The sequence below is a fragment of the Protopterus annectens genome, chromosome 8.part0 (assembly GCF_019279795.1).
Source record: "Protopterus annectens isolate FY-2018-M chromosome 8.part0, PAN1.0, whole genome shotgun sequence".
Classification (NCBI taxonomy): domain Eukaryota; kingdom Metazoa; phylum Chordata; order Ceratodontiformes; family Protopteridae; genus Protopterus; species Protopterus annectens.
In genome coordinates this window covers 274,835,777-274,860,147 of record NC_056741.1, presented here as the reverse complement: position 1 = coordinate 274,860,147, position 24,371 = coordinate 274,835,777, and the positions used below count along the sequence as shown (strand labels likewise).

Genomic DNA, 24,371 nt, shown 5'->3' with positions numbered 1-24,371 from the left:
ATGTGAATACCCAGACAACACTACTCCTTTTAAATTGCATTCTGTAAGCTCTTCAGCTTTCTCTGGTTTTGAAAATGGAAGACAGTAGTCCTCCTAGACTGAAATGTTTAAAATATTTTTTGAGAAATAAGAAATATGCATCATGAATTTCTCTACCAGAAATAGTTTTTTGAGAACTTGCTGTTAGACAGACCTATTGTTTTGAGTGCGAGTTTTTGAAGTGTAATGAATTATCAAGTCAGCTGGAAATGTTCTAGAAATATAGGCTTTGTCAAGTAATATGTACTAAAAGAAAAACATAAGCCCATTTTTTGTCAGTGGGTATGTTAACAGTTTAACATTAAGCCAGTTTGTCACTTTCTTGTTTTTATGCTTCTTTAAATTATACAAGATACTGGAACTTCAGAAATTCCTGTGTATTTGCATTATGGTTTAAATAAGTCATAAATTTAATGCCTGAGTAAAATTCAGTAAGACAGTAGAACAGCTTTTTAGTTATTGTGCCTGAGAATGAGGCCTAAGTTACCAAAGTATTTGTTCCAAAACATGGTCTGCTCTGTCCTTTACCATTAAGAAAAAATACTTTACATCACTTTGTTCTGGATTTCAAGGTAGGTGCTTAACGTGGTGAGCTGCATTAAAGTGATTCATTTAATGTGCGTCATAGTGTGGTTCATGTAAAAAAATAGTTTAAGCCTGAATTACATAAACAGATGGTTTCATTTCTCAGCTGATGTTCCAAACTGCTTTGGCATCTGCAACATAAAAAAGAACACAGGGCATAAACTCCATTCAGTGACTGGGGTATGGGGTCATTTTACCTTTGTCATTAGCATGTAGGCGTGATCTTTACTAGGATTTCCTTTTCTTGTTTTTTATATAGTGTAAAACATAAACATTTCAGAAAGTCGAGAGTCAGTCATTTCCTGTAGGACCTCCCTGGCCTTTCCCTATGTAGGTTTAACAAAGTGGAAGTAGTCTAGCGAACGAGAAGTTATTGAAGTAAATTTGACATTTTTTCTCAGTTTAGCTGCATCATGCAGACCTGGGTTTGGTTCCAACAACCTACTACACCATGTTGTAGGGTTTGATGCATGCCACTTAAGCAGACCAAAGCTTATAGGTCAGTTCTAAAGTAGGTACCTTTTGATATGTGGAATGCATAAGACATTGAATACAATATGAAAAGAAAGTTGTAACAGAAGAATGAATGAGATTTTGAATAAGACATAGAAAACTGTATCAAGCGTAAGAGTAGAACATATTTAGCATTGTTACAAAACATTTTAAAAATGTCAAAACAAACAAGAATTTTACAAAACCACATTGAGGCATTATCAGCCATAGATTTGTTATGCAAATGCCTGGTATCAAATGAACAGCTGTAAAGCATTAAAGTTGTTGTATCTTTCAGCTTTTCCTGGTTAGGGGTCGCCACAGCAGAACTCAGGTCCGCTAATGATTGGCAGTAGATTTTTACGTACCGACTTGCCAGGCCTGACGCACAACCTTCAACGAAGGTACGCCCATTCATGCATGTCTCCACACAGAAGACGTTTTAGCTGAGAATCGAACAGGACAACGTCTTACTGTGAGGCGACAACGCTACCGCAGCACCACCACCGCAGCTTCTGTAAAGCATTAAAGTAATGTAATGTTTTTCGGTTTTTCCCGGTTAGGGGTCGCCACAGTGGAACTCTGGTCTGCTAATGATTGGCAGTAGATTTTTATGGTGCCGCCAGCCTGAAGCCCAACCTTCAAAGAAGGCACACCCATTCACATACATACCTACCTGCATGTCTTTAAACATCACTCAACCGCGGGGAGGACATGCAGACTCCACACAGAAGGCGCTCCAGCCAACAATCGAATGGTAGAACCTCTTGCTGTGAGGCGACAATGCTAACCGCTGCACCACTGCGGCTGTAAAGCATTAAGTACAGGCACTAATTATTAAAGCCAGACACAGTGAAATTTACTTAATAATAATTACTATCCTGATTTTGTTTTCTATGACTTTTATTCATCTCTCTCCTCCTGAGGTTGGTTATGCTGTTTTAAACTACACACTTTATATTATGAAGTGTTGATAACTTCAAAGAAGATGCTCAAAAGGAGAAGTGCGTTAACAGGTCACTTTGATAAGGTCATTAACATGATTTTTTGTGTTAGAGATGGGGAGCAATGCTTGATGGGTATCACTGGTGGTCTTAGGTCTTCATTTGTGGTACTTCTGTCTGTCGTAATCTGCTGTAAGATACTTTAATCAGTTACACAGCTGTACTTTTTTTTTATTTCCAGAAAAGAATGGCTTGTCTTTTATTGAAACTTCTGCACTGGATTCCACAAATGTAGAAACCGCCTTTCACACAATTCTTTCAGGTAAGAGACACATGTGCATGTGTATCATTTTCTACCTTATTGCTGTCTAAATTCCTCTTGATGTGTCTTCTGGTACTGATACAGCTCAAACCTATTCTTATTATCTGTTGAAGTAAGGTATTGGTGTAGAAGAGTTCACATTTTTAGCCTCACTTTTGTGTATTAGATGGATGCAATGAAACTGCTTATATAATCACAATTGTCAAACACTTCTTTAAGCAGTAGTGTCGCTAGGGCGAGGAAAAGGTGGGCAGCTACCCTGAGTACAGAGTGTTAGAGGACATGATCGCAATCTAGTCCTGTCCCTGATTGCACCTTAGTGTATACCATCTGTCAAACCTGAGCGATGTAGCACTCCCTGTGCGATCTAAGCAGTTTGCTACAGTTTAAAACAAAAAAATATATATTTTTTTATTACTAAAACCTGAGCACTATAGTGCTCCGAGGTTTAGAACCTGCAGCAACTGTTTGTTACATTTGTAGCAAGCAGTTTGCTACATTTTAAAATAAAGAAAACAATGTTATCTTTCTTTTTCCTTTTTTTTTTTTTTTTGTTTTGTTTTAAACTAAAATCTGAGGAACGTGGGTTGGGGACAAGGCACACAGAAATGGGATCTGATTGGATCCTGCATTTCAAGATCCCCAGGTACCAGCTCGTGGACTTTTTGATCTTCCAATGATGAGCTGGGGTAGGAGGGAGGGGTAGAGTGTCTGGCTACCAAGTCTATTTAGTGTGCCAGTATGCCACTGCAAGGAGTAGTAGGATCAACCCCAGACACTACAAAAAGCCAGCTACACCTTTGCCTTTAAGGAACCCCTGGCTTCACAATTTACTTGGCACTTTTGTTTTTTATTGTCAAGATCTCTTCAGAATGAACAAGCATTAAAAAACATGCCTATTTGTAACTCTGCTTCCAGTTGCATGATTACATGTAAAATCAACACGTAGGGTTTAGAATTTAGCTCCTCTGTTCATCAAAATACATTTAATATTCAGTCATTTAATCCTGGAATTATGTTTGCCTTTAACCTGAGAATTACGTAGGGGAAGCCTGCAAAACCATTCATTTTTGTACAAGCTATCAGTTCTGAACCAGACCCAGAAAATGTGATGATAAAGTTGTTTTCCCTTTAAAAGCCAAATTCAGTGAACTTGCAGTGCAGAGATGCATCCTGTGCTAACCTTAATGGTTTCCCCAAGACTGTGGGAGCATTTGGCTGCTGCGTGAAGACATATCCACTACAGTGGATTGAGTTGCAGTACTCCATTAGCTACAAACTGCTAGTTGGTAAGACTTTATATGCAGACTTCCTACGTTTGTGTGCCAGTATCATTTTCGGTATAAAGAGCCACTGGTAGTTTTCCACTTCTAAGTGTTATGTTCTATGCCTAAAACTTAGAATGACATCTGCCATTAGTCTCATGAGCATTTAGTAGTTCACAAAAAAAAAGCAGGCATTTGAAAATGGCACTGTTGCCATGTGCCATTACCTTTATTTGTATATAGATATATATTTCTTTACTTTGTCACTTGTGAATGCGAGTGAAAACACATTAGTCCTTATGTGACAGCAAGTAAACTTGGTGACAGATTAAAAGTGCATAAATTGGCAATGGCATAAAAGATTTTAAAATAATAATTAACAGTATACTACAATGAAAAGAGTCCAGTTATAGTAAAATGTGTCTAACTCCTAAAGTACTTTTAAGTGATGCAGCTTGATTACAGGCAATAAATGCTTAATTATTCAATTAAAATTAAACTGAAAATAAATCAAGGGATTCAGAGAATTTACTCTGTTGAGTTTACTTTTCCTAATAGAGAAAAAATTGACACCATCTTTTGATGGAGTTCACCCATTCACTTCAGGGGGAGTGGTCACACCTACGTCAGCAAGGTTCACTGGCTCAAATGGAAGATGCACAAGATATAGAAAGCAGCAACAAGAATGAATGTCCGCAGCTTAGCACTGCATCTCCTCTCATATTAAAGGTTTGTCTTGTTGATCTCTGCATAGGATATAACAGCAGGTTAGCTTCCAAAGCTTCAGGGGACCTTCCACATTCCCAAACCATAAGTCAAATTGAGCTAAGCTGACTAAAAAGACAATTTGGGTGGAAATCTATTTAGAGCTTTCCTACTGCCAAAGAGTACATTTCGGTGAGCCTTTCAAAGATCGACCTTCAGCTTGTGGCTTTTCCCTTACTGGGCAAATAAATTCCCTTTGGGTAAAAACTTTCCATTTTAAACAATATTGTATTAATACTTTCCTATTCAGGGAAGTTATTTTTCTGCTAGAACTTTGTGCTGCAATGGACTGCCACAAGACTGTACTGTACTTTTAAATAAGAACTTACTTTTTTCCTGTCAGTTTAAAAGTTTAAATAATTGAAAAATATATTTTTTTCTGTGGAGAAATGTTACTTTTTTTAGGGCTAGCAAGGTGTTTTAAAGTGCTTTTTACTGTGTTTTTGTGTGAAAAAGTGACTTTTAAAGATTTATAATTTTCCAGCTTTTCTTCCTTGTTTTCCCTGGGAAATAGGTAACATTTTCGTCTTGACCATGGAAAACTAGCCGTCCCACAGTTGGTCCTTCTCCAGCCATAAAAAGTTAAGAAAACAGCCTTTGCTGCACAGCAGGCTAGCAGATGGCTGGCTTTTCTGTCGCCATTGTTTATTCCTCAGACAACTCCTCTTTTACCCCATATCCCTCTGGTGTAGCACCCCAGCCACTATGGACCAGGGGTTAGCCGTGTCCTGTGCTGCTGTTGGGGTCCCCTCACAAGGGAGAGCCACTCATGAAGGTTCCGAGAGACCTTGTTTTTTCAGAATGTTGTGCCTATTCCTGGAGAAGCTGCTGCTGCCATTAACACGGTTGTCCCCATTTTTCCTGTCAGAAGAAACACAAAGCTAAACATACATCTGCTACTCCTCAGATATCCTTAGACAGATTTCCCTGTTGTCTCTGTCCATCTCCAGGGAAGCTGCTGCCACTATTAGTAACACAGTTAACCACATTTTCCTGTCAAAAGAAAACAAACTAAGAGTGTGTCCGGATGCCTCTTTTCATGAAGAGATTAAAGATTCTGAATCTGCACAGGAGGATTAAGGGAGAAATGCAAGGTTTTCACCTCAAATTTCTGATTCAGACCAAAGGACAGTTTATTTTTTTGATTCTTCCTGCTGGGATTTCTCTTTCTGAGACTATTTCGAGAATGTTCTGGTGTTTTCAGTGGGAAAACACTGAGGTTTCTCAGTTTTTCATAAGACACTTATGAGCTGATATGGAAGGAATTTCCAGAACCTTCACCTTTCTTCCAACTCTGTCAGCAATAGGAGGATGTGTGTGTCACTGTCTGCAATTTTCCTGATAGCCAGTCAGCTGCACCCAAAAAGGCAGATAGAATATTTGAAGTTCCTCAGTCTTTATACACTTCTCCTAAACCTGACCCAGCAGGTATAACTTTAGTTAGTCCTAGTGCTGCTGTGCGTTTGGATAATTACAAGCCTACCCTTTCTGACAATTAGTCAATACCAAAGAATAAATTTAGCGATGACTGCCTGTGTCCAAGAGGGTTGTGAGTACTCTCCCCAGTAAGAATTTACGGTGCCACATCTACTCATTCAGGTTCTTCTTGAACAGTGTCATAGAGGCACTCTGTTTCACATGAGTTGGTAGCCTGTTCCAAAGACGTGGCAGTCGCTGAGAGATAAATCTGTCCCTCCAGCATGTCCTATTTAAGTCGCAGGCCATATTTAGTCCCCAAAACAGGTGTCCATAGACCCATTTGATTTATGGATAATGCAGTAAGTTTATTATGTTAGAGTCATAGGGGAGACTTATACCTGGCCTACACAGCAACCCAAGAAGTCTATATGATATGGATTATAGTAACAGGGATTTTAGTTGGTCCATGTAAAGCATGTGCTGGAGGCCTTTGATCTTCTTTATTAGAAACCTCTACGGTCATTCTAAATGCTGTAGGTGCTTAGTGCAGTACATGCTGAATGGGGTGTTACACTCAGTTGTGGGCCAGATAAGGGCCATGTACAGGATTATAACTTCTTTTACTCTCAAGGGGATGCCTTTACTAATCAAGTGAGCTACATGGAAAGCTTTCCTTATGATGGTAGACACGTGGTCGAAGTTAAGGTCACGGTCAAACTGTGATCCCAGGTCCCTTACATACTTCATGGGTACTTGTTGAGGTATGCTGTGTGCACAGAATTGCCCTGATCAATAGCCTTGGTCACACTTTCAGAGAAATCCACCAGATTTAATAGGCAGGATCTGCCTTTCAGGATGCCAAATTAGGTAGGTTCCAGCATTTTGGAGGTCACCTATGTCTTTATTTATGAGGTTCCATAATGATACATTCCATTGCCTTACAGATGAGTCTGGTCAGGCTTATGGGTCTGTAATTCCCCAGGTCTGTTGCTAGGCCACCTTTGTGGAGGGGAATAACTGTAGCTGTTCTCTATTCTTAGGTTCTTAGGTGTGTACTAGGCTAATGGCCCTGGGGCATTTACAAGCCTAGCCCATAGAAGTGCCCTGACATTGTGCCGCCCGTCGTTAGTTCTCAGTGCCTCTGTCAAGTACAGCCACTGGAATGATCCCCTGGTGAACTTCCTATTTCCCATCCACTCATCAAGATTTCTCTTGAAGAGGGCTAGTGAGGTGCTCTGCTTGACATGTATGGAAAGTCTATTCCAGAGCATCGGCAGTCTCTGGGTTATGATCCTGTCCCTCCAGCATGTTCTCTTGAATATGGTAATGAGGTTGAGGGCTCTGGAGCATGTGGTGCGGTGGGATTGGGATTTCTTTAGATGTAGCATGTCTAACAGTGCTGGGTCAGACATGGCTTTGTAAGTCAAGCAGAGATCGCCTCTTAGCAAATAATATGAGACAGGGAATAGCTGGAGTTTTTTTAGTCTGTCCACATAGGACATGTGTTTAAGGCCTAGGATCCTCTTCGTGAGGTACTTTTGTGGCCTCTCCAGCTGTTGCATGTGTGTAGTGAGGTACATGCCAAATGGGGCATTATACTCCATGATTGGTCTAATGAGGGAAGAGTAGAGAGAAATGAAGACCTCTTTCTTCCTGGATGCAAAACCCTTGGTAATGAGATGTGCCACATAGAAGGGCTTACTGACCACAATGGCAATGTGGTGGTCGAAGGAGAGGTTGCTGTCAACCTTTGTCCTCAGATCTCATATAATGCCTTCAGTGTTTGGTGGGCTCCCATCGATGTGGTAATTAGTGGGAACTGAGTTTTTCCGAAAGTGGATGATGACGCATTTTTTGGCATTAAGCTTAAGGCAATGGTTTTGACACCAGTCGTTGGTCTCAGTTAGGCCTTTCTGTAGGATGTGTGCATCACTTGGGGAGTTAATTTAGCCTAGTACACACCTATGAACCTATATTCACCCCGGGGATCACTCCAGTGGCTCTACTTGACAGAGGCACTAGGAACTAAGGTCGGGTGGCACGATGCCAGGGTAATCCTGTGGGTTAGGCCTGTAGCCTAGTACACACCTATGAAATACATCTATGAACCTATGAATAATGACTCCCAGCTTGCAGTCGTCTGAGAATTTGGTCAGAGTCCCTCCGTGTTGGCCTGGACTTCTGAGAAGTAGATGCCAAACAGAAGAGGACCCAGGACCGATATCCATGGGACTCCACTAGTGACTGGTCGGCAGTCTGACTTGGAGTCTGCTACTTTCACACTGTGTGTTCTATCTCTGAGCCAATTTGCAACCCACCTAACGATATAGGGGTTGGTGCTTAGTTTGGGGAGTTTATCAATAATTCCTGAGTGAGGAATGGTATCAAAGGCCTTGGCCAGATCAAGGTAGGCTGAACTGCCTTACCTTCATCCACTGCTCTGGTGACTGACTCAGAAACGTCAATCAATTTGACCAGGCATGATCTACCTTTCACAAAACCAACTTGCATGGGTTCTAGAGTTTGGAGATCCCCTATATCCTTGTTAATTGGGTCCATGATGATGCACTCCATAGCCTTACATGTCAGACTCGTCAGGCTAATGGGGCAATAATTTCCAGGGTCTGTAGTCGCTCCTCCTTTATGGAGAGGGATGACTGTAGCAGTGCGCCATTCGGTAGGGACAAAGTGTGAAGTGAGGCTGTGAGTGAACAGAGCACACAGATGTGGTGCCAGTTCACTTTGTAATTCATGTAGAACACAGCTAGGGATATTGTCGTGTCCCATGGAAGCTGTATTCTTGGCCATAGACAATGCAGCTTTAACCTGTGCTGCAGTAATGCAGGGTGCTTTGCATTCTTTCGGTATTGAGATTGGTCATTTATGGAGGAAGAGAGGGGTAAAGTTGGCAGTGAATCTGTCTGCCAGTATGTTGGCAATATCTGTTGGCTCAATATAGGAGGTACCATTGTACAGTAACTCGGAGCAAATTTGGGTATTGCCATGGAGATTCTTGATGTAACTAAAGAAGGCTTTGTGGTTGTCTTTAGTGTCTGCTGCATTTCTGTCTTCATAGCTGGCTTTGGAAGCTTTGATGAGGGACCTCAACTTTTTGTTGAGGCTAATCAGGGAATTTTTCCAGTCTTGGGACTTCACCTTTTTCTGTAACAGTTTCTTCATTCTGTTGTAGAGTTTATTAATGGCAGAGGACCACCAGACTGGCTTCCTGTTTTTGGAAGAGAGCGTCTTGGTCCTGTTGGGTATGGCTAGTTCCATGCATTCATATTTGTTTGTACAATGCATTGGTGTGTGATTCGGCAGTCATGCATCTATTTTCCATTGGCATGGGTGCTGTGAAGTTAGCCACCTCTGTTTTTAGGAGTCCAAAGTCAGCTTTGGTGAAATTTTTCATGGTAGATACCTTTGCGAGGGGTTGTGGGTGAGATGTGGATTTCCATGGTGATTAGTTTGTGGTCAGATCTAACCAGGGAGGAGGTGACTATTGGTGTAGAGCAGTGGTTGCCCATATTAATAATGACCAGTCAAGGATGTTGCTACCTCTAGTGGGGGTACAAAAGAGCTGGTCCAGGGCATTGGAATTAATGAATTCCAGGAAACGTTGGCCAAGTGTAGATACATGAGTAGTTTTCCCAGTTGATGGAGGGGTAGTTGAAGTCTCCTAGTATGAGAGTGTTGGGTTGAACATTGATAGATTCCAAGGTGTTTAGGAACGTGGAGTGAGAGTCTAGGGACATGGTTGGGGACCTATGGCAGGCTATGACCTGGATCGCAGTCTTTCCCAATGTTTGTTGTACCTGAAGTATCTCAGATGCAGTATGCTGGACTAGTAGTCTGGAGGTGTGCATATCCTTTGAGTATGGAAACACCACTTCCTTTGAAGGTTCAGTCTATGTTTCAGGGCCGAAAGTTGTGGAATGAGTTGTAGCCTGGTAGTGTAGGGGTGCTTTCTGCCGCTTTAAATCAGGTCTTTGTTACAGCACAAATGTCTATGTTCTCCATTTTGAGGAGTGCTTCAAGTGAGTGCATCTTGAGATTTAGACTTCTAGCATTGAGCAGCATGACCCCCAGATTTCATTATTTATAGCTGTTACAGTGGTAATTTGGTCTTTGGAACTCCGCCTAAAAAAGGCACTATAGGGGTTGGAAGAGCCTTAGCCAGTACACGGAAACCCAGGGGTGACAGATGCAGGCCATCTCTGGGAAAGCATCGAGGTCTGTCAATCATGTCATCCCAAGCAGACAGATAGTGGATCCACTTAGAATGACACCAGAAACCTAGCCAGTTGTTGAAGTCAATCATGTTTTGTTTGTACTGCAGTATCTTTCTGGGTGACAGTAGGATGCTACTGAGGGCTACTGTCTTACCTGCCTTGGCCACATAATCTGAGAGCTCCACCATGTCTCTCTTCATGTAGCCTAGGGAGGTGCATCTCGGGTCATTCACACCCACATGGACAATAAACTTGTACTTGTTTTGGAGTGACCCGAGTGCATGTGTTATGTGCCGGATTCTGGCACCTGATAGACAGCTGACTCGCTGACTGGTACCTTTTCCTTATTCTACCTAGTGAGTGGGACATCTTTGTGCCTCACTGTTGAGTCACCTATGATTATTGGGCAAGGTATTTAGCCTTTGGTGTTTAGGTTGAGGGGCACATTGTGGAGGTGAGCTGTGTGTCCTGTGGTTTGTGCTGCGTTGTGTTGGTTGAGTGTTTTTCTGTCTTGGAGGTCTCTGCTGTTTGGGTAAATTTCTATTGAGTGCCTCAGCGAAGGTGGGTGTGTGATTTGTCTTTATGTAAGAGCTGTGATAATGGGTGTTCTGGAGGGGTATGTGTTCCATGTGGTGTGGTGCAGGTGTTGACCTTCTCTCGACCAGCTAGTCTGGTTTTGGCTGGAGAGTGCATAGCTTCCAATTTGGTGATAAGTGCATCTATCACAAGTCTGAGTGTTGGGAGGTAAGAGGAGAGGGTTGTTTGTGTACATGAGGCAGTTTCTACACTGCCTCAGAATGCCCATGTGTACCAGGTTAATAAGAGAAAGCACAGGGAACTGCCCTTTAATCATGCCAAGATGGGTGGTCATAGCTTCTAAGTACTGGAGTTATTTCCATGGAGAACGACTAGTGCTGATGGCTCCTAGGTGTACTATAATAATTGCTACTAAAACCTGTTGAAGAGCAAAGGGATTAGGCTGTTGAAGTGCAAGAGAGAAAGAACTGAACTAGCAAGAGCTAAGGGAAAAACTGAAGAGCAGACTGTCTGACACCAGTAATAGTTTACCTCAACTCACTGAGCAGAGCTTAAAAAAGCCCAAACTCATGCAAATGTGGACTTTTAAACCAGAAAGTTGAAAGGGATGGAAAAACTGTCCAAACATTGAATACACTACAATTTCTGTGCCAGAAACCACTCCTTTTGTGGTAGATAGGCTACCTAGTGCTTACCACTCCCACTGATAAGCTGGAAGGCTTCCCTCTAACACACAAAGGCTTGGGGGGAAGGGTTCAGAAGCTTACAAACAGTCCTGGATACAGCATATCTGAATCTGGACTAGACTAGTTACAGGAATGGTGAGAAACAAGCTTAGAACTTTTTTTTTTATATATATACAGAAAAGCAGCTAAAACAGCAGTAAAACAACTCAAATGCAGTGCAAGTTAGCACACTTGAGTGTGTAGCAATATTAAAGCAAATACTGTTTAAATAAATGCAATTAAATTAAAAATGACTAAAAATGTGCAGAAATCGGTAAATTAGGAAAAATTCAAAATGGAGGCACTTGAAGTATCAGAAAGCATTGCCAGTAAATATGTAAATAATTCAGTCGAGCAAAAAACAAAAGTGCCAAAAAATATACTTATCAGCTGTATATTTCCAGATTGTTTGAAAAGCACATTCAGTCAGAACACAAGGAGATTCTAGCAATGGTCGATTCTAGCAAAAAGTGGAAAGTGAGAAAGGAGTAACAGAGTATAATTCAGGGTTAAGAAGCTAAGTGAGTTGGCCTTCTCAGATGTCTTCGTATTAGGTAGAATGAGCTAGTGACACTAGACTGGGAGGAGTGTCCCAGATCAAATTTACAATAGGGACAGGCAACTGCAAAGCCACCGTATAAGAATAAGACTGGAACAAAGCCTGTGGTTAGGCTATGATTGAAAAGGGTACTTAGTGGTGATGCTAGTTCATGTTTTAGCCTGTTTAGAAGACAGCCTGGGATGTCATCTGTTCCTATAGAGGCCATGTTCTTTGCCTTGGTCAGGGCTTTGACTATCTGCTCTTCAGCTATGTAAGGTTGGGTGTTGGGAGTTGGGGGTGGGTTTGTTGTGAGTTAGGAGGGGAATAAGGGAGTGACATTTTCGGTAAACCTATCTGCTAGCAGGTTTGCTATCTCTGTGGGGTCAGTGTGTATGATACCGTTGGCCACCAGTTCTGTACATGCTTTGGTCCAACCCTTTAGGTTTCGTACATAGCTGTAAAAGGCCTTATGGTTATCCTTGGCAGTACTTGTTAGGTTTCTCTCAAAGGAGCTTTGGGAGGATTTGACAAGTTGTCTTATTTGCCTGTTAAGGCTGAGGAGGATGCTTTCCCATTGTTTGGTCCTTGTCTTTTTTTTCTTGGACAGCACATTTTTGAGTTTATTGTAGAGTTTGTTGATGCTGTAAGTCCACTGTAGCAGCTTGATTTTACTTGAGGCTCTGGATTTAATTCTATCTGATACAGCCGAGTTTATACACTTATATAAGTGATTGTACAGGGCTTTAGTGTAAGCTTCGGCATAGTTACCACTTTCAGCTTGGGGTGGAGCTTGGAATGCATTTATACCTTCACCTAGGAAGGTGTAGTTTGTCTTGGTGAAGTTTTGTAGTCTGATTTCACCCTTTGTGACTTCTGGTGTTAGTGTCATTTCAAGGATGACTGATTTGTGGTCAGTTTTAACTAATGAGGGTCCAGTAGTTTCAGCAGTGTACCTGTTAGACATGTTGGTGAGAACCAGATTTAGGTTTGTTCCTCTTGTTGGGGCATGGACAATTTGCTCCAGGGCATTTGAATTCACAAAGTCAAGAAACTTTTGTGCTAGTGAGTTTGGGCTGAAGTAGGTTTCCCACTTGATGGTGGGATAATTGAAATCCCCCACAACCAGTGTGTTCAGTAAAATTTGGATCATCTTCAGTTTAGTTAAATAGGCTTCGTGGATGTCGTGACCTGTGGAGGGGAATCTATAACTGGCTAGGACTTGAATGGGGGTCTTACCCACTGTAACCTGAACGTGGAGTAACTCCTTAGAGTTGTCCAGTCTAAGTACACATGAGGTGAATTTATCTCTAATGTAGATTGAAAAACCTCATCCTTTGGTTTTCATACGCTCATTTTGCAGTCTAAAGGTGTGGAAGGTATTGTACCCTTGCAGAGCCAGTGTACTGTCTGAGGCCTTAAACCAGCTTTCTGTGACTGCCCAGACATCTGCGTCTTCTTGTAATAGAAGTGCTTCAAGGAAATTCAGGTTTTGGTTTAAGCTCCTAACATTTAGCAGCATGACCCTTATTTCATTCTGATTGGCTAATTTCACATCAGTAATGTTGTTTTCAAGACCTTGCCTAAAAAAGGTACTATGGGGGAAACAACAGCCTTTGCCAGTGGCCAAAAGCCTATGGGAGCCCGGGGCAAACCATCTCTGGCAAAGCAGTGAGGTTTGTCGATATGGTTTCCCAAGCAGACAGGAACTAGATCCCCTTGGAATGATGCGAAAAAGTAAGCCAGTTATTGAAATTGATCATTTTTTGTTTCTACTGTGGCATCATTCTAGGTGAGGGTAGTATGCTGCTCATGGCTAGGGCCATACCTGCCTGGAACACATACTCAGGTAGCTCGACCATGTCTCTTCATATAGTCCAGTGAGATACGTCTCAGGTCATTCACACCAATATGAACTATGACAGAGTCATAATGATACTTCTTGTTGAGAGACTTGAATGCATGTGTGATTTGGTGAATCCTGGCACAGGACAAGCAGCTGACACTGATTTTCTCCTTGTCCAACCTGGTGAGTGGGACATCTGTGTGTCTCACTATTGAGTTTCCAATAAGAAGAAAACTTGTTTTTTGAGTGTTATGCATTATGGGTTTGGTAGGTAAGAGACTGGTATTGTCGTTGGTGCTGTGGAGACTGTGTTGGCTCTATCAGACGTGGGTTTTGGAGGTCTCTGATGTTTTGGTAAGTTTTTCGTGAGAACCTCTGTGTATGTGGATTTACGTGTTTGATGCTTATTATGTGTATGAGTAGTGATACTGAATATGTAGTGGTGGGTGAGTTGACAACTTTCTCTGTGTTACCTTTTTGAGTGAGAGAGAGCATGGATTCTAGATTCTTGTAAATACATTTCTCGCACTCTACTAGACTGTTATTAGTAGAGGGTTCTCTGTGTACATGAAGCAGTTGCTACACTGCCTCAAGAGGCCCAAGTCAACAAGGTTGGCAGGAGAAATGAGGGTATTCCAACTGTCCATAATGCCAGGCTGAAGACTGTTGTCACTAGGGGTAGCTTTTCAGAAACATTCACAGAGGAGCTCAGTGAACGTATATTTCTGCCTGGGTTTTAAGGGGAACATTTGTTGAATTTAACTGTCCAGCTTTGGCACACAGTTAAGCAGTAGTGTGTGGTGCTGCATGATGTGCAAACAAGCAGAAACCTGTTCAGATGCAGGGCCTAAATAACAGAAGATAAAAGTTGAAAAAAATTCTTAACAAAATTCAAAAAGACCATTGAGGATGCTTATTCCAAGCCCTACTCCCTTTACCAGTCATGTGCCAATCAAACACAATTATCTCAGAAAAGTGCAGATAGGCCCCTTCCAATCTGGGTCTATATCAGAAGATCGAAATTTCAAAACTTCAATCATATGGCGTCAACCATATCAGATTTGAAGTCTTGAAACTTCATATCTTTTAACGGAGATCTCCATACGGTGCGGAAAGGGAATATTTCCCTTTTCTGCACTGTAGTGCAATCTCGGAATTGGTATATTTTAAGTAGCGGGGGTGCAGGGGGGCTTGCCCCCCTGCTTAGAGCATTTAAATGGTTTGTTTTCGTAGTTTGTTGTGTTTTATTGCATTTTCGATGTTTCAAAACTTCGATTATATGGTGTCGGCAATATCAGATTCGAAGTTTTGAAACTTTGATAATGTACTATAGACCCTTCCAATCCAAGATGATAGTTTAATCTGACTGTAAAAATATTAGATATGTTTTGTCTGCAACTTTTTTTTTTCTTCTTGTGAGGAAAAATCTGATTTTAAATATTTTAGTTTCTTCCACTGCGCATTGTTTACACTTTGCTTACAATGTGTGTATGATTCAGTTGATTCTCCTTCCAGGGCTATGGTCACTTATTGTTTTGAGGAGGTTTGCCTAGCTGTGTTTTCATAACCTCTCAGATGATGTAAAAAATGAAATTTTAAATTCTCCTTTGGACAAAGAAAGTGCAATGAAAATGCAAGATGATACAGAGAGTATCTAAGATTTTTCAGGTCTCCTTTTCCAAATTTTCAAAGAGATTCTCTAACCCCTCATCCAATTTCGGCAAAAAAAAAAAAAAAAAAAAGGCTCAACAAAATGCTGGTTAACAGACGTTTAAAAAGAAATGGCAAGAGGATTCCAAGAATAATTCAGTAAAACCCTAAAACCAACGACAGTCTTAAGTCAGAGTGATTACTCAGGAGGCCTTGTCCCACCTTCTCACTCTGGCAGCCCCCTTCCCTTCCAGAAAGTCCGAATCCCCACTTTTCTGTTTGGCAACAGATAGTTTCAGACAAATGGGCTGTGAAGATCATTCTTTCCACCTGTCTGTTGCATGCTTTCCCAAGGAGATATAGAACCAGTTCTTCCTTCCCAGTTAGGGAAAAGTTTTTCTTCAAGGATGTTTTTTTTTAGTGCCAAAGAAAGAAAATGCTTGGAGTCAAGTTCTGGATCTTTCTTTCCTAAACCCGTTTTGATAGTGGCCAAGTTCAAAATTCTATCACTTTGCAGTCTGTTACCTCATATTTTTCATTAAAGTTTCCTGGTAACACTAGATTTAAATGACTCTTATCACATCCCTGCTCATCCAAGCTTCAGGAATTTAAGATTTTGTATATCTGGATCACATTATCAGTTTTCTGCCTTACCTTTTGGACTATCCACTGCATCAAGAGTATTCACAAAGTGTGTAGCTGTAGTCCTATCTCATTGCAAACTACAGGGTATCCCCATGTTTCCATATTTAGATGATTTGCTTATCTTTGCAGTATTTTTCAGTGTGTCAGAAATCTTTCACTTGGGTGAAAATTCATTTACACAAGTTGGGGTTCCAAGAGAACATTCAGAAGTCTTTATTGACTCCTGCACACAGGATTGTGTTCCTGGGATGTTAGCTAGACACCTCTGTTCAAAGAGTTTTTCTTCCACATGGAAAAAAATAGAGCTGTATCTAGATCTATTCTATAGTTTTCCACTCAGACTTCAATCACTGTGATGGAATAACTCAAAATTTTGGGTCTCATGTCATCTGTTTTCATGATACCTCTGGCAAGACTCCACATGAAAAAACTGCTGTGGTATCTGAAGTCTCTTTGTTCCCAGCACTAATGTTCTTTGTCTTCAAATTCTAGTGTTTGGGTTTGTCAGAACAGAAGTCAATTGTTTTATCCCTAAATCTGGGTCCCCCTTCTTCCTCCTTGTTCCAAGACGGTCATCACAGACACTTCATACTTCACTTGGGGACCAGTTTCAGGAGGGATAAAAGTGTGTGAGACACCACGGATGGACAGAAGCACATAAATGTCAAAGAGATGCTTGCCTTGATTAAGGCACTTAATGCTTTGAGTCATCTTTGCTTCCCTGGACCTCTTCAAGTTGTTACAGACAATGGCTCAGTCATGTGTTACATCAATAAGCAAGGGAGAAGCAAGTTGTACCTCTTCTCTACACTAGTCATTTAGCTTAGGAATATAGTTCCACAGCGTAATCTCACTTTACAGGCATCCTGTGTGCCATCAAAGCAAAACTTGTGGGTAAGCTAAGCTGAGCAGGACAAGAGCAGACCCTTACAAATGGAAACTAGTTCAAGGGATCTTCTAAGATTTTATCTGTCTGTGGGCAGTTCCTCAAGTAGTCGTTCTTGCTCCCTCTGAACAGTCATCTGGCAACATTTTGCTCCAGGACTCCATGCTAGAAGGTCTGGAAGATGGCTGCCTTTTCTTTTCCTTGGACAGAAATATGTTTGTATGTTTTTCCACCCTCTTCATTGATATGCAGGGTACTTTTGAAGATTCAGTAGGAATCCATCAAGATCATTGTGGTGACTCTCTTCTGGCCCAGGCAGTGTTTGCTCTCTTTTCTTTTAGAAATGGCCAGAGGCAATTACCACAAGTTTCTTCAAAGGGTGGCTCTACTTACATGAGATCAAGGGGTGTGATGCACCCAAACCTCAATTAACTTCCAACTGTGACTGTCTGGAGGATAGGATCGTAATTCCCTTTAGACACCTATTTAATTAGGAAGTGCCCTGCTTCTAGAAGATCATATATTAGCAAATGGAAAAGGTTTTCTAGTTGGTGCCAACAACATAACTGGCACCCATTCAGGGCTAGTTTTCTGGTTTTACAATGTCTGTGTGAATTACTATCTGATGGTCAGTCTTACTCATCTGTCAAGGTTTATTTATTGGCCATTTCAGCATGTCTGGTATGGATCCTCTTGTTTCAATGCATTCTCATGTCAAAATATTTTTCAAAGGGGTTTGCATAAGAGGCCTTCAAAAGAACCCGAGACCTCTTCTTGGGACCTTAATATTGTGTTAGAGACATTAACATTTGCTTCCTTTGAGCCAGCTAACCTGGCTGACTTGAGGTTCTTAACATGGAAAACGGTTTTACTGATTGCTTTTACCTTTGCAAGAAGGGTATTTGAGTTGCAATCTCTTACTGTGAGCCAACCCTATGTCATTTTTTGCAAAGACTGGGTTTCTTTGAGAACTAATCCTTTTTTTATGCCAAAGTCTGTATCCGAGTTTACTTTGAGCCAAGCTGTCATTTTCCCTGTTTTCTGTCCTGAATCGACGAATGAGACAGGATACTCTTTTCCTTGGATGTCCACAGATAACTCCAGTACCATCTTGCCAGAACTAAATCTTTTAGAACTTTGGGTCAGATGTTCAATCTTTGTGAAGGTGAGAGGAACAGCCAGCCTGTGTCAAAGCAGACCATTTCCAAATGGTTGCCTGAGGCTATTACCTTTTGTTGTTCTCACCACAACACAAGTATTCCAGGCAGGGTCATGACCAACTCTACCATGGCCTTGGCTTCATCTGTGGCTTTTTGGAAAGGGTTGGATTCTAAAAGTACTCTAGAAGCAGCAACTTGGTCCTCTGTGCATACTTTTAGAAAACATTATAAGCTTGATTTCTTCCCTAGGTCTAGATCAGGCTTTGCTAGGACCATTCTCTAGGGGCTCCTGGACCCCTTCTCTTTCCACTTCCCAGATGTATTATGCTAGGGTATTCTACCCATATAGCTAAGGCTGCTGCAGCAGTCTTCAATATGATGAACATACTACAGTTGTGAGTAAACGTACCATAACAGAAGAGGTTTGAATAATCACTGCTGCAGTAGCTGCTCCTTCCCTTCATTCCACTTGTTTTTTTGGTGTGTTATTTATGCCAGTTGGTGGACATTTACTTTTTCTTGTTCATAGCATTGCCCTTTCAGGGCTCACCCTCCCTCTCTTTATTGGCATGAAAACACTGAAGGACTTGTCACCCAAACACATCTTTTTAGTCAGTTCAGTTCAAACTGAATGACTGGGCACATAGAAGATTCCCTAAAGCTTTGGAAGCTTGCTGGCTGTTAATAGCCTGTGCAGGATATAACCCATATAGCTAAGGATACTTGCAGAATGGTTCATTCAAACACCTACTATTATGGTATGTTCACTTGCACAATAGTACTTTTTGCAGCAGAATTCAATGTGCATAACAGAGTGACAGATTCAAGAAGGTTGTGGGTCAAATATCTTTAGTTATCCTCAGCCAGAATAGTGGAAGTGATCAAGATACTGCTGTTAGCATCACTGTTGATGATGCTGATTATGAGTTGACAACCTGTTAATACTGAATACAGTAATTTGTATAAATTACATTAGAAAGCTGAAGAATGAACATTTCAAACTGCATGTTGACTGAAGTAGCATAGAAGAATATATTTTCATCTTTGAAAGAAATTGTGAACATAAAGGGTAGGAAGTTCTACTGCTTTTGAGTCTTGCACCTAGTTACACTATGTAAAGCAAAGATACCCAGGGAGATTGAGAGTATGTACTGACTTCAGGGTGGTTAGTAAAGCAGTAGAGAGGGACCCCCTGACTCCAATGGTAAATTGCATAGTTTTTTATTTTTGTTTTATCATTTGCAGCTGGATGTGTGGGCTGATCTGTAGACCACTGCAAAAATGGCCTGGGTCATAAAGGCAAGGAGAAATACTGAAAAGGTTGATCAAACTAAGTTTTCAAGATATGCGGAATTCAGTCATTTGAATATCCAAGCTGCACAGGTGACAACAGAGAGATTTACATACACAGACACAGCTCCAGCCTAAAATAGCTGCAAAAGTGCATACTAATTGCCAAGCTGAGAAGCTGTCATAAAGCAGCATGCAAAGCAGATGCTGCAGTATAAACGTTTCCCACAAAACAGATACCACTGTAAATATTTCAAACAAAGTAAACAATGGGAGGCTTAACAATCTCCCCTTCTCTGTATAAAGGAAGCTAATCTTTTGCAGAGAAATTCAGTGGTCAGTATGTCATGTTTCACTTTCAGGTGTCTTTAGAAGTTTAATAGTGTGAAGGCCCCTTCTTACTTGGGTAGTACACTGAGGTCTTTGTTGTAGATGATCACGGGATACTGTGAGTTTTCTTCATTAGAGTGAGTTTTTATTCCACTGATTCCCAGGCAAAACTGTTTCTGTGCAGCAGCAGTGTTTCTAGAGTTAATTGCCTAAAGTGACAAAAAAAAAAAGTTATCAGCAGAGTGTTGTACCTCAGGTCACTAGTTGTGATCTCAGAATGGAGTGCATTGTCAAGTTGTAAAGATAATGTATTGTGGCAAGAGTTTCTCTGGAAGGTCTGGAGAGTGCATTTTTTCCAACTCGTTTTGATCCTGAACATAGGGGTGAGAATTTTCCTTGTTCTCCCATCAAAACAGTCAAATGTTGCCATTATAAGAAGCCATGGATGATGATGCAACTTTGAGTGGCAGTACTGCATTTGCAAGTTCAGGGTCTGTTGCAAACATCTTGCTGCAGTTGCCTACAGATGTATGCAGCAAGAAGCTTGCTACAGTTACATTTTATAGTGGGTTTTTTGGTCCTTTATTTTGGGTTGAGGGGTGCCAAGTCAAGGGAGGTATCCAGTGAACCAGATGACCTAGCTACAACTCTGGTAGCAGGTTTAGACAGTTTCAATGATGGTTAAGAGAAAGGGAGCATCAGAATTTACATCTTCACTGTTTTGCCTATCAACTTAGAAATGTTTCTAATTTTTGATCTAAGCAAGTCTATCTGAACTGGGGTAAGGGGGCATTGTGCTGCATTCCTGTGAAGGTTCCTTCATGATGCCTAGGTAGATACTAGGCTGTCGGCCCAAGGGCCTTAAGTAAGCCTAGCCAACAAGGTTCCCCTGGCTTATGCCACCCAAGAAAGTTATTTTCCTGTGCCCCTGTCCCCAGGGTGTATTTCCTATTTCTCATCCGCTTATCAAGATTTTTCTTGAAGAGTGCTAATGAGGAACTTTGCTCTACATAGATGGGTAGCTTGTTCCAGAGTATGGGAAGTCTCTGGGACAGGAATCTATCCCTCCAGCATGTCCTGTTTATTGTGGTGACAAGGTTTAGGTCCCTAGAGCGTGTAGCTCAGAGGGATTGGGATTTCTTTAGGTGCAGCATGTCCAACAGCTCTGGGTTTGACATAGCTTTTTATGTTAGGCAGAGATAGTAAATGTGGAGTTTTTTGAGATGGTTAGTGTAGGGCATCTGTTTGAGGCCAGTAATCCTCTTTGTGAGGTACTTCTGTGGCCTTTCCAGCTGCTGCAGATGTCTTGTGAGGTATATTCCAAAAGTGGCATTGTACTCTATAATGGGCCTAATGAGTGTCAAGCAGAGGGGAACAATGACCTCTTTTTTCCTAGATGAGAACCCTTTTGTGATGAGGTGTGCCACTTAGAAGGATTTCCTGACTACTATGGCAATGTGATTATCAAAGGAGAGACAACTGTCCACTTGGGTCCCCAGGTCTCTTATCACACATTCGGCATTAAGTAAACTGCCGCCTATGTGGTAGTTCATGGGTACAGAGTTTTTACCAAAAGGGATGACAGTGCACTTTTTGGCATTGAGCTTGAGGCCATGGCTCTGACACCAGGCATCTGTCTCAGTGAGGCCCTTCTGTAGGATGTCCACATCATTTGGGGACTCAACTGTGGCTCCTAGTTTGCAGTCATCTTTGAACTTCATTAGCCAAAGGCCTTCTGTGTTAGCCTGTACTTCAGAGAAGTAGATACTAAACAGGAGAGGTCCCAGGACTAAACCCTGTGGTACTCCACTTGTCACTGATTTGAAGTCAGATTTTGAGTCTGCAACTTTTACAGTGTGGGTTCTGTCAGTGAGCCAAATGGCAACCCATCTTGTGACGTGGGGATTTATACCTAGTTTAGTGAGTTTAGCTATAAGTCTAGAATGGGGGATGGTGTCGAAAGCCTAGGCGAGGTCAAGATAGGCTGTGTGAACCACTTCACCCTTGTCTACAGCTTTTGTGACTGCCTCAAAGAAGTCGATCAGGTTCAGAAGGCATGATCTACCTTTCAGAAATCCGAACTGGGTGGGGTCCAGAGTTTGGAGGTTACCAATGTCTTTGTTTATGAATTCCATGATTGTACGTTCCATGGCCTTACAAACCAGGCTCGTCAGGCAAATATGGCGATAGTTCCCAGGATCAGTGGTGGCTCCCCTTTTGTGGAGTGGGATAACTGTTGCTGTGTGCCATTCAGTGGGCACAAAGCCTGATGTGAGACTATGATTGAACATGGTGCTTAGGTGGGGAGCCAGTTCATTCTAAAGTTCATGTAAAACGTAGCCTGGGATATTGTCTGGTCCCGTGAGTGCTGTGTGTTTGGCTTTAGAGAGTGCAGTTTTTGCCTGCATAGTTGTGATTACAGGGACTCTGCTTTCTTCCTGTATAGATATGGGCCCTTTAGGGGGTGAGAGGGGGGTAAAGTTAGCACTGAACCTATCTGCCAGGACGTTGGCAGTATCAGTTGGTTCTGTAATTACATGCTGTTGTGCTGTAACTCAGAGCAGATCTGGGTGTTGCCATTGAGGTTCGTGACATAGCTGTAGAATGTTTTGTGGTTGTTCCTAGAATCAGTGTTTTCATAGCTAGCTTTGGAGGATCTTATAAGGGATCTCAGCTTCTTACTGTGGCTGACCAGGGGAACTCCTCCACTCATGGGATTTTACTCTCTTTTGCAACAGTTTCTTCCTTCTGTTGTAGAGTTTATTTATGGCAGGGAACACCAGATTGGCTTCCTTTTTTTGGAGGATAGCTTCTTGGTTCTGTTTGCGATAGCATGATCCATGCAGTCATTTAAGTGCTTATAGAGTGCATTTGTGTAGGATTCAGCAGTTGTAACTGTATTGTCCATTTGCATGGGTGTCATGAAGTTCGCCACTTCTGTCTTAAGAAGCATGAAGTTGGCGTTGTAGAAATTTTTTACAGTGATTTCCTTAATGGGGGGGTGGGGGCTGGATGTGGATATCTAGGGTGATTAGCTTATGGTCGGATCTGACCAACGAGGAGTTGACTTCAGGTGTGGAACACCGGTCATTCATGTTGATAATGACTAGGTCTAGGATATTGTTGCCCCTGGTGGGGGTGTGGATAAGTTGATCCAGGGCATTGGAATTTATAAATTCCAAAAAGCGTTGAGCGAAAGAAGTTGGTACAAATGTATGTAGCTGTCTTGGTATACCAACATCATTCCATCAGTAGTAACCAAGTCCATTCCTATGTAATAAAAGTATTTGTGCCTGCTCTTTCTAGCCAGCCTAAAGTTTAGCTTTCAGGTAGGAAAATAACTGAAGTGGCAAAGCTTTGCAAGCCACTTTATATAAAGTAACCCACCTAGGAGGTAGTCAGACCAATAATTTCATTGTTCTCTTCTAGCCTAGAGAACACACTGAGGTCAACCTATGCGAGTCTTCTTCCCGGCAACAGTGTATTTCACTTTACTGTAATGGTAGAGCGGTGCATCTGCTTGACCTTAAACACACTTTTTGAGATTCTACAATCATCCCACACTTCTTTTCTCAGGAGAAGGTCAAGAACTCATACCTCATGGAAATGCATAGTGAATGTTCATGCCTTGAACTTTTCACTGCATTTGATAAGTAATGGCCAAAAGACAACATAGAATGTAATGCACATGTAAGAGAATCTTCTTAAGTTTTATTTTCTGTAAAGTTCATCAAATCTTCTAGCTACAAAGCATGTTTGGGTGTTATTTGTTTTATGAAAAACCATCGACCACTAGGCAGGTAGAAACGACAATAAGGCAAAGACCAGGAACTTGAAGCAGAAGGTATTTAATCCAATAAAAAAGCACACCGACTGAGCGCTTTCACCAGTACAACTGGCTTCTTCAGAGTCGTATACAAACACCCAGCAAAGCTTCCTTTAAGTATTTTCCTATAAGTGTTATTTGTTTTGAAATTTCCTTCAGGGTACATCTCTACAAAGTGGAGTTGCATTCTTTGATAGAAGTATCATTTTCTTCAAAAACATCATTATTTTTACTAGCCCATGATTTCAAGTGTACATTGCACTACTATTTTTATCTGTTCATTGATTTTTTTGGTTTGGCTTTTTCTGAGGCTGACACTACAACCACTTTGCAGGACCTGTGGCTGCCTGTCTCTATCGATATTCTTCATTAGTTACTCTGCCATTCTCCAAATCATCTTCATTTCCATATGCTCATCATGTTTCACTGTTGCAGTTCTTGCAAAATGGGTTATCTGGCTCCCGGTAGCCCACAGTTGGCCAGAATACCAAAGTCCTTGGTATATGACGTCGGCTGCCTTTGGTTTAAGCCTGACGTCCGGTACAAAGGAAGGCAGCCGACACCATTTCCTCAGTCTTTTTTGCAGCGGAGCCCAAAGCAGAAACTTTTTGCATGAGTGCCGGTCGGCAGAGTACCATCTTTTTGTATTCTGACTGCTTAGTTGAAGACATCCTCAGATAAGTACCCCGTTGGGGACCCTCTTTTCTTGCTTTAATGAATGTCAAAGAAAGTTAATAACTGTCTTGCCTGTGGAAAACGGATTCCGCACCGTGATTTTCACTCCTATTGTATCACTTGTTTGGGCCTTGAGCACGATGTCCCTAATTGCGTTCTTTGTGCCTCTTTCAACCCACGTACCATTCGCCGTAGAGCTA

General features: G+C 41.6%; 1 protein-coding gene across 2 annotated transcripts in view; it reads left to right on the top strand.

The window, feature by feature from the left end:
• LOC122808748 (ras-related protein Rab-11A-like) overlaps positions 1-24,371 on the top strand; it is a 317,065-nt gene that overhangs the window by 217,446 nt on the left and 75,248 nt on the right. For both annotated transcript variants that reach the window (XM_044079765.1, XM_044079764.1), the window contains exon 4: positions 2,302-2,382. In XM_044079765.1, coding sequence (XP_043935700.1) covers positions 2,302-2,382 — 81 coding nt within the window. The remainder of the gene's footprint in view (positions 1-2,301; positions 2,383-24,371) is intronic.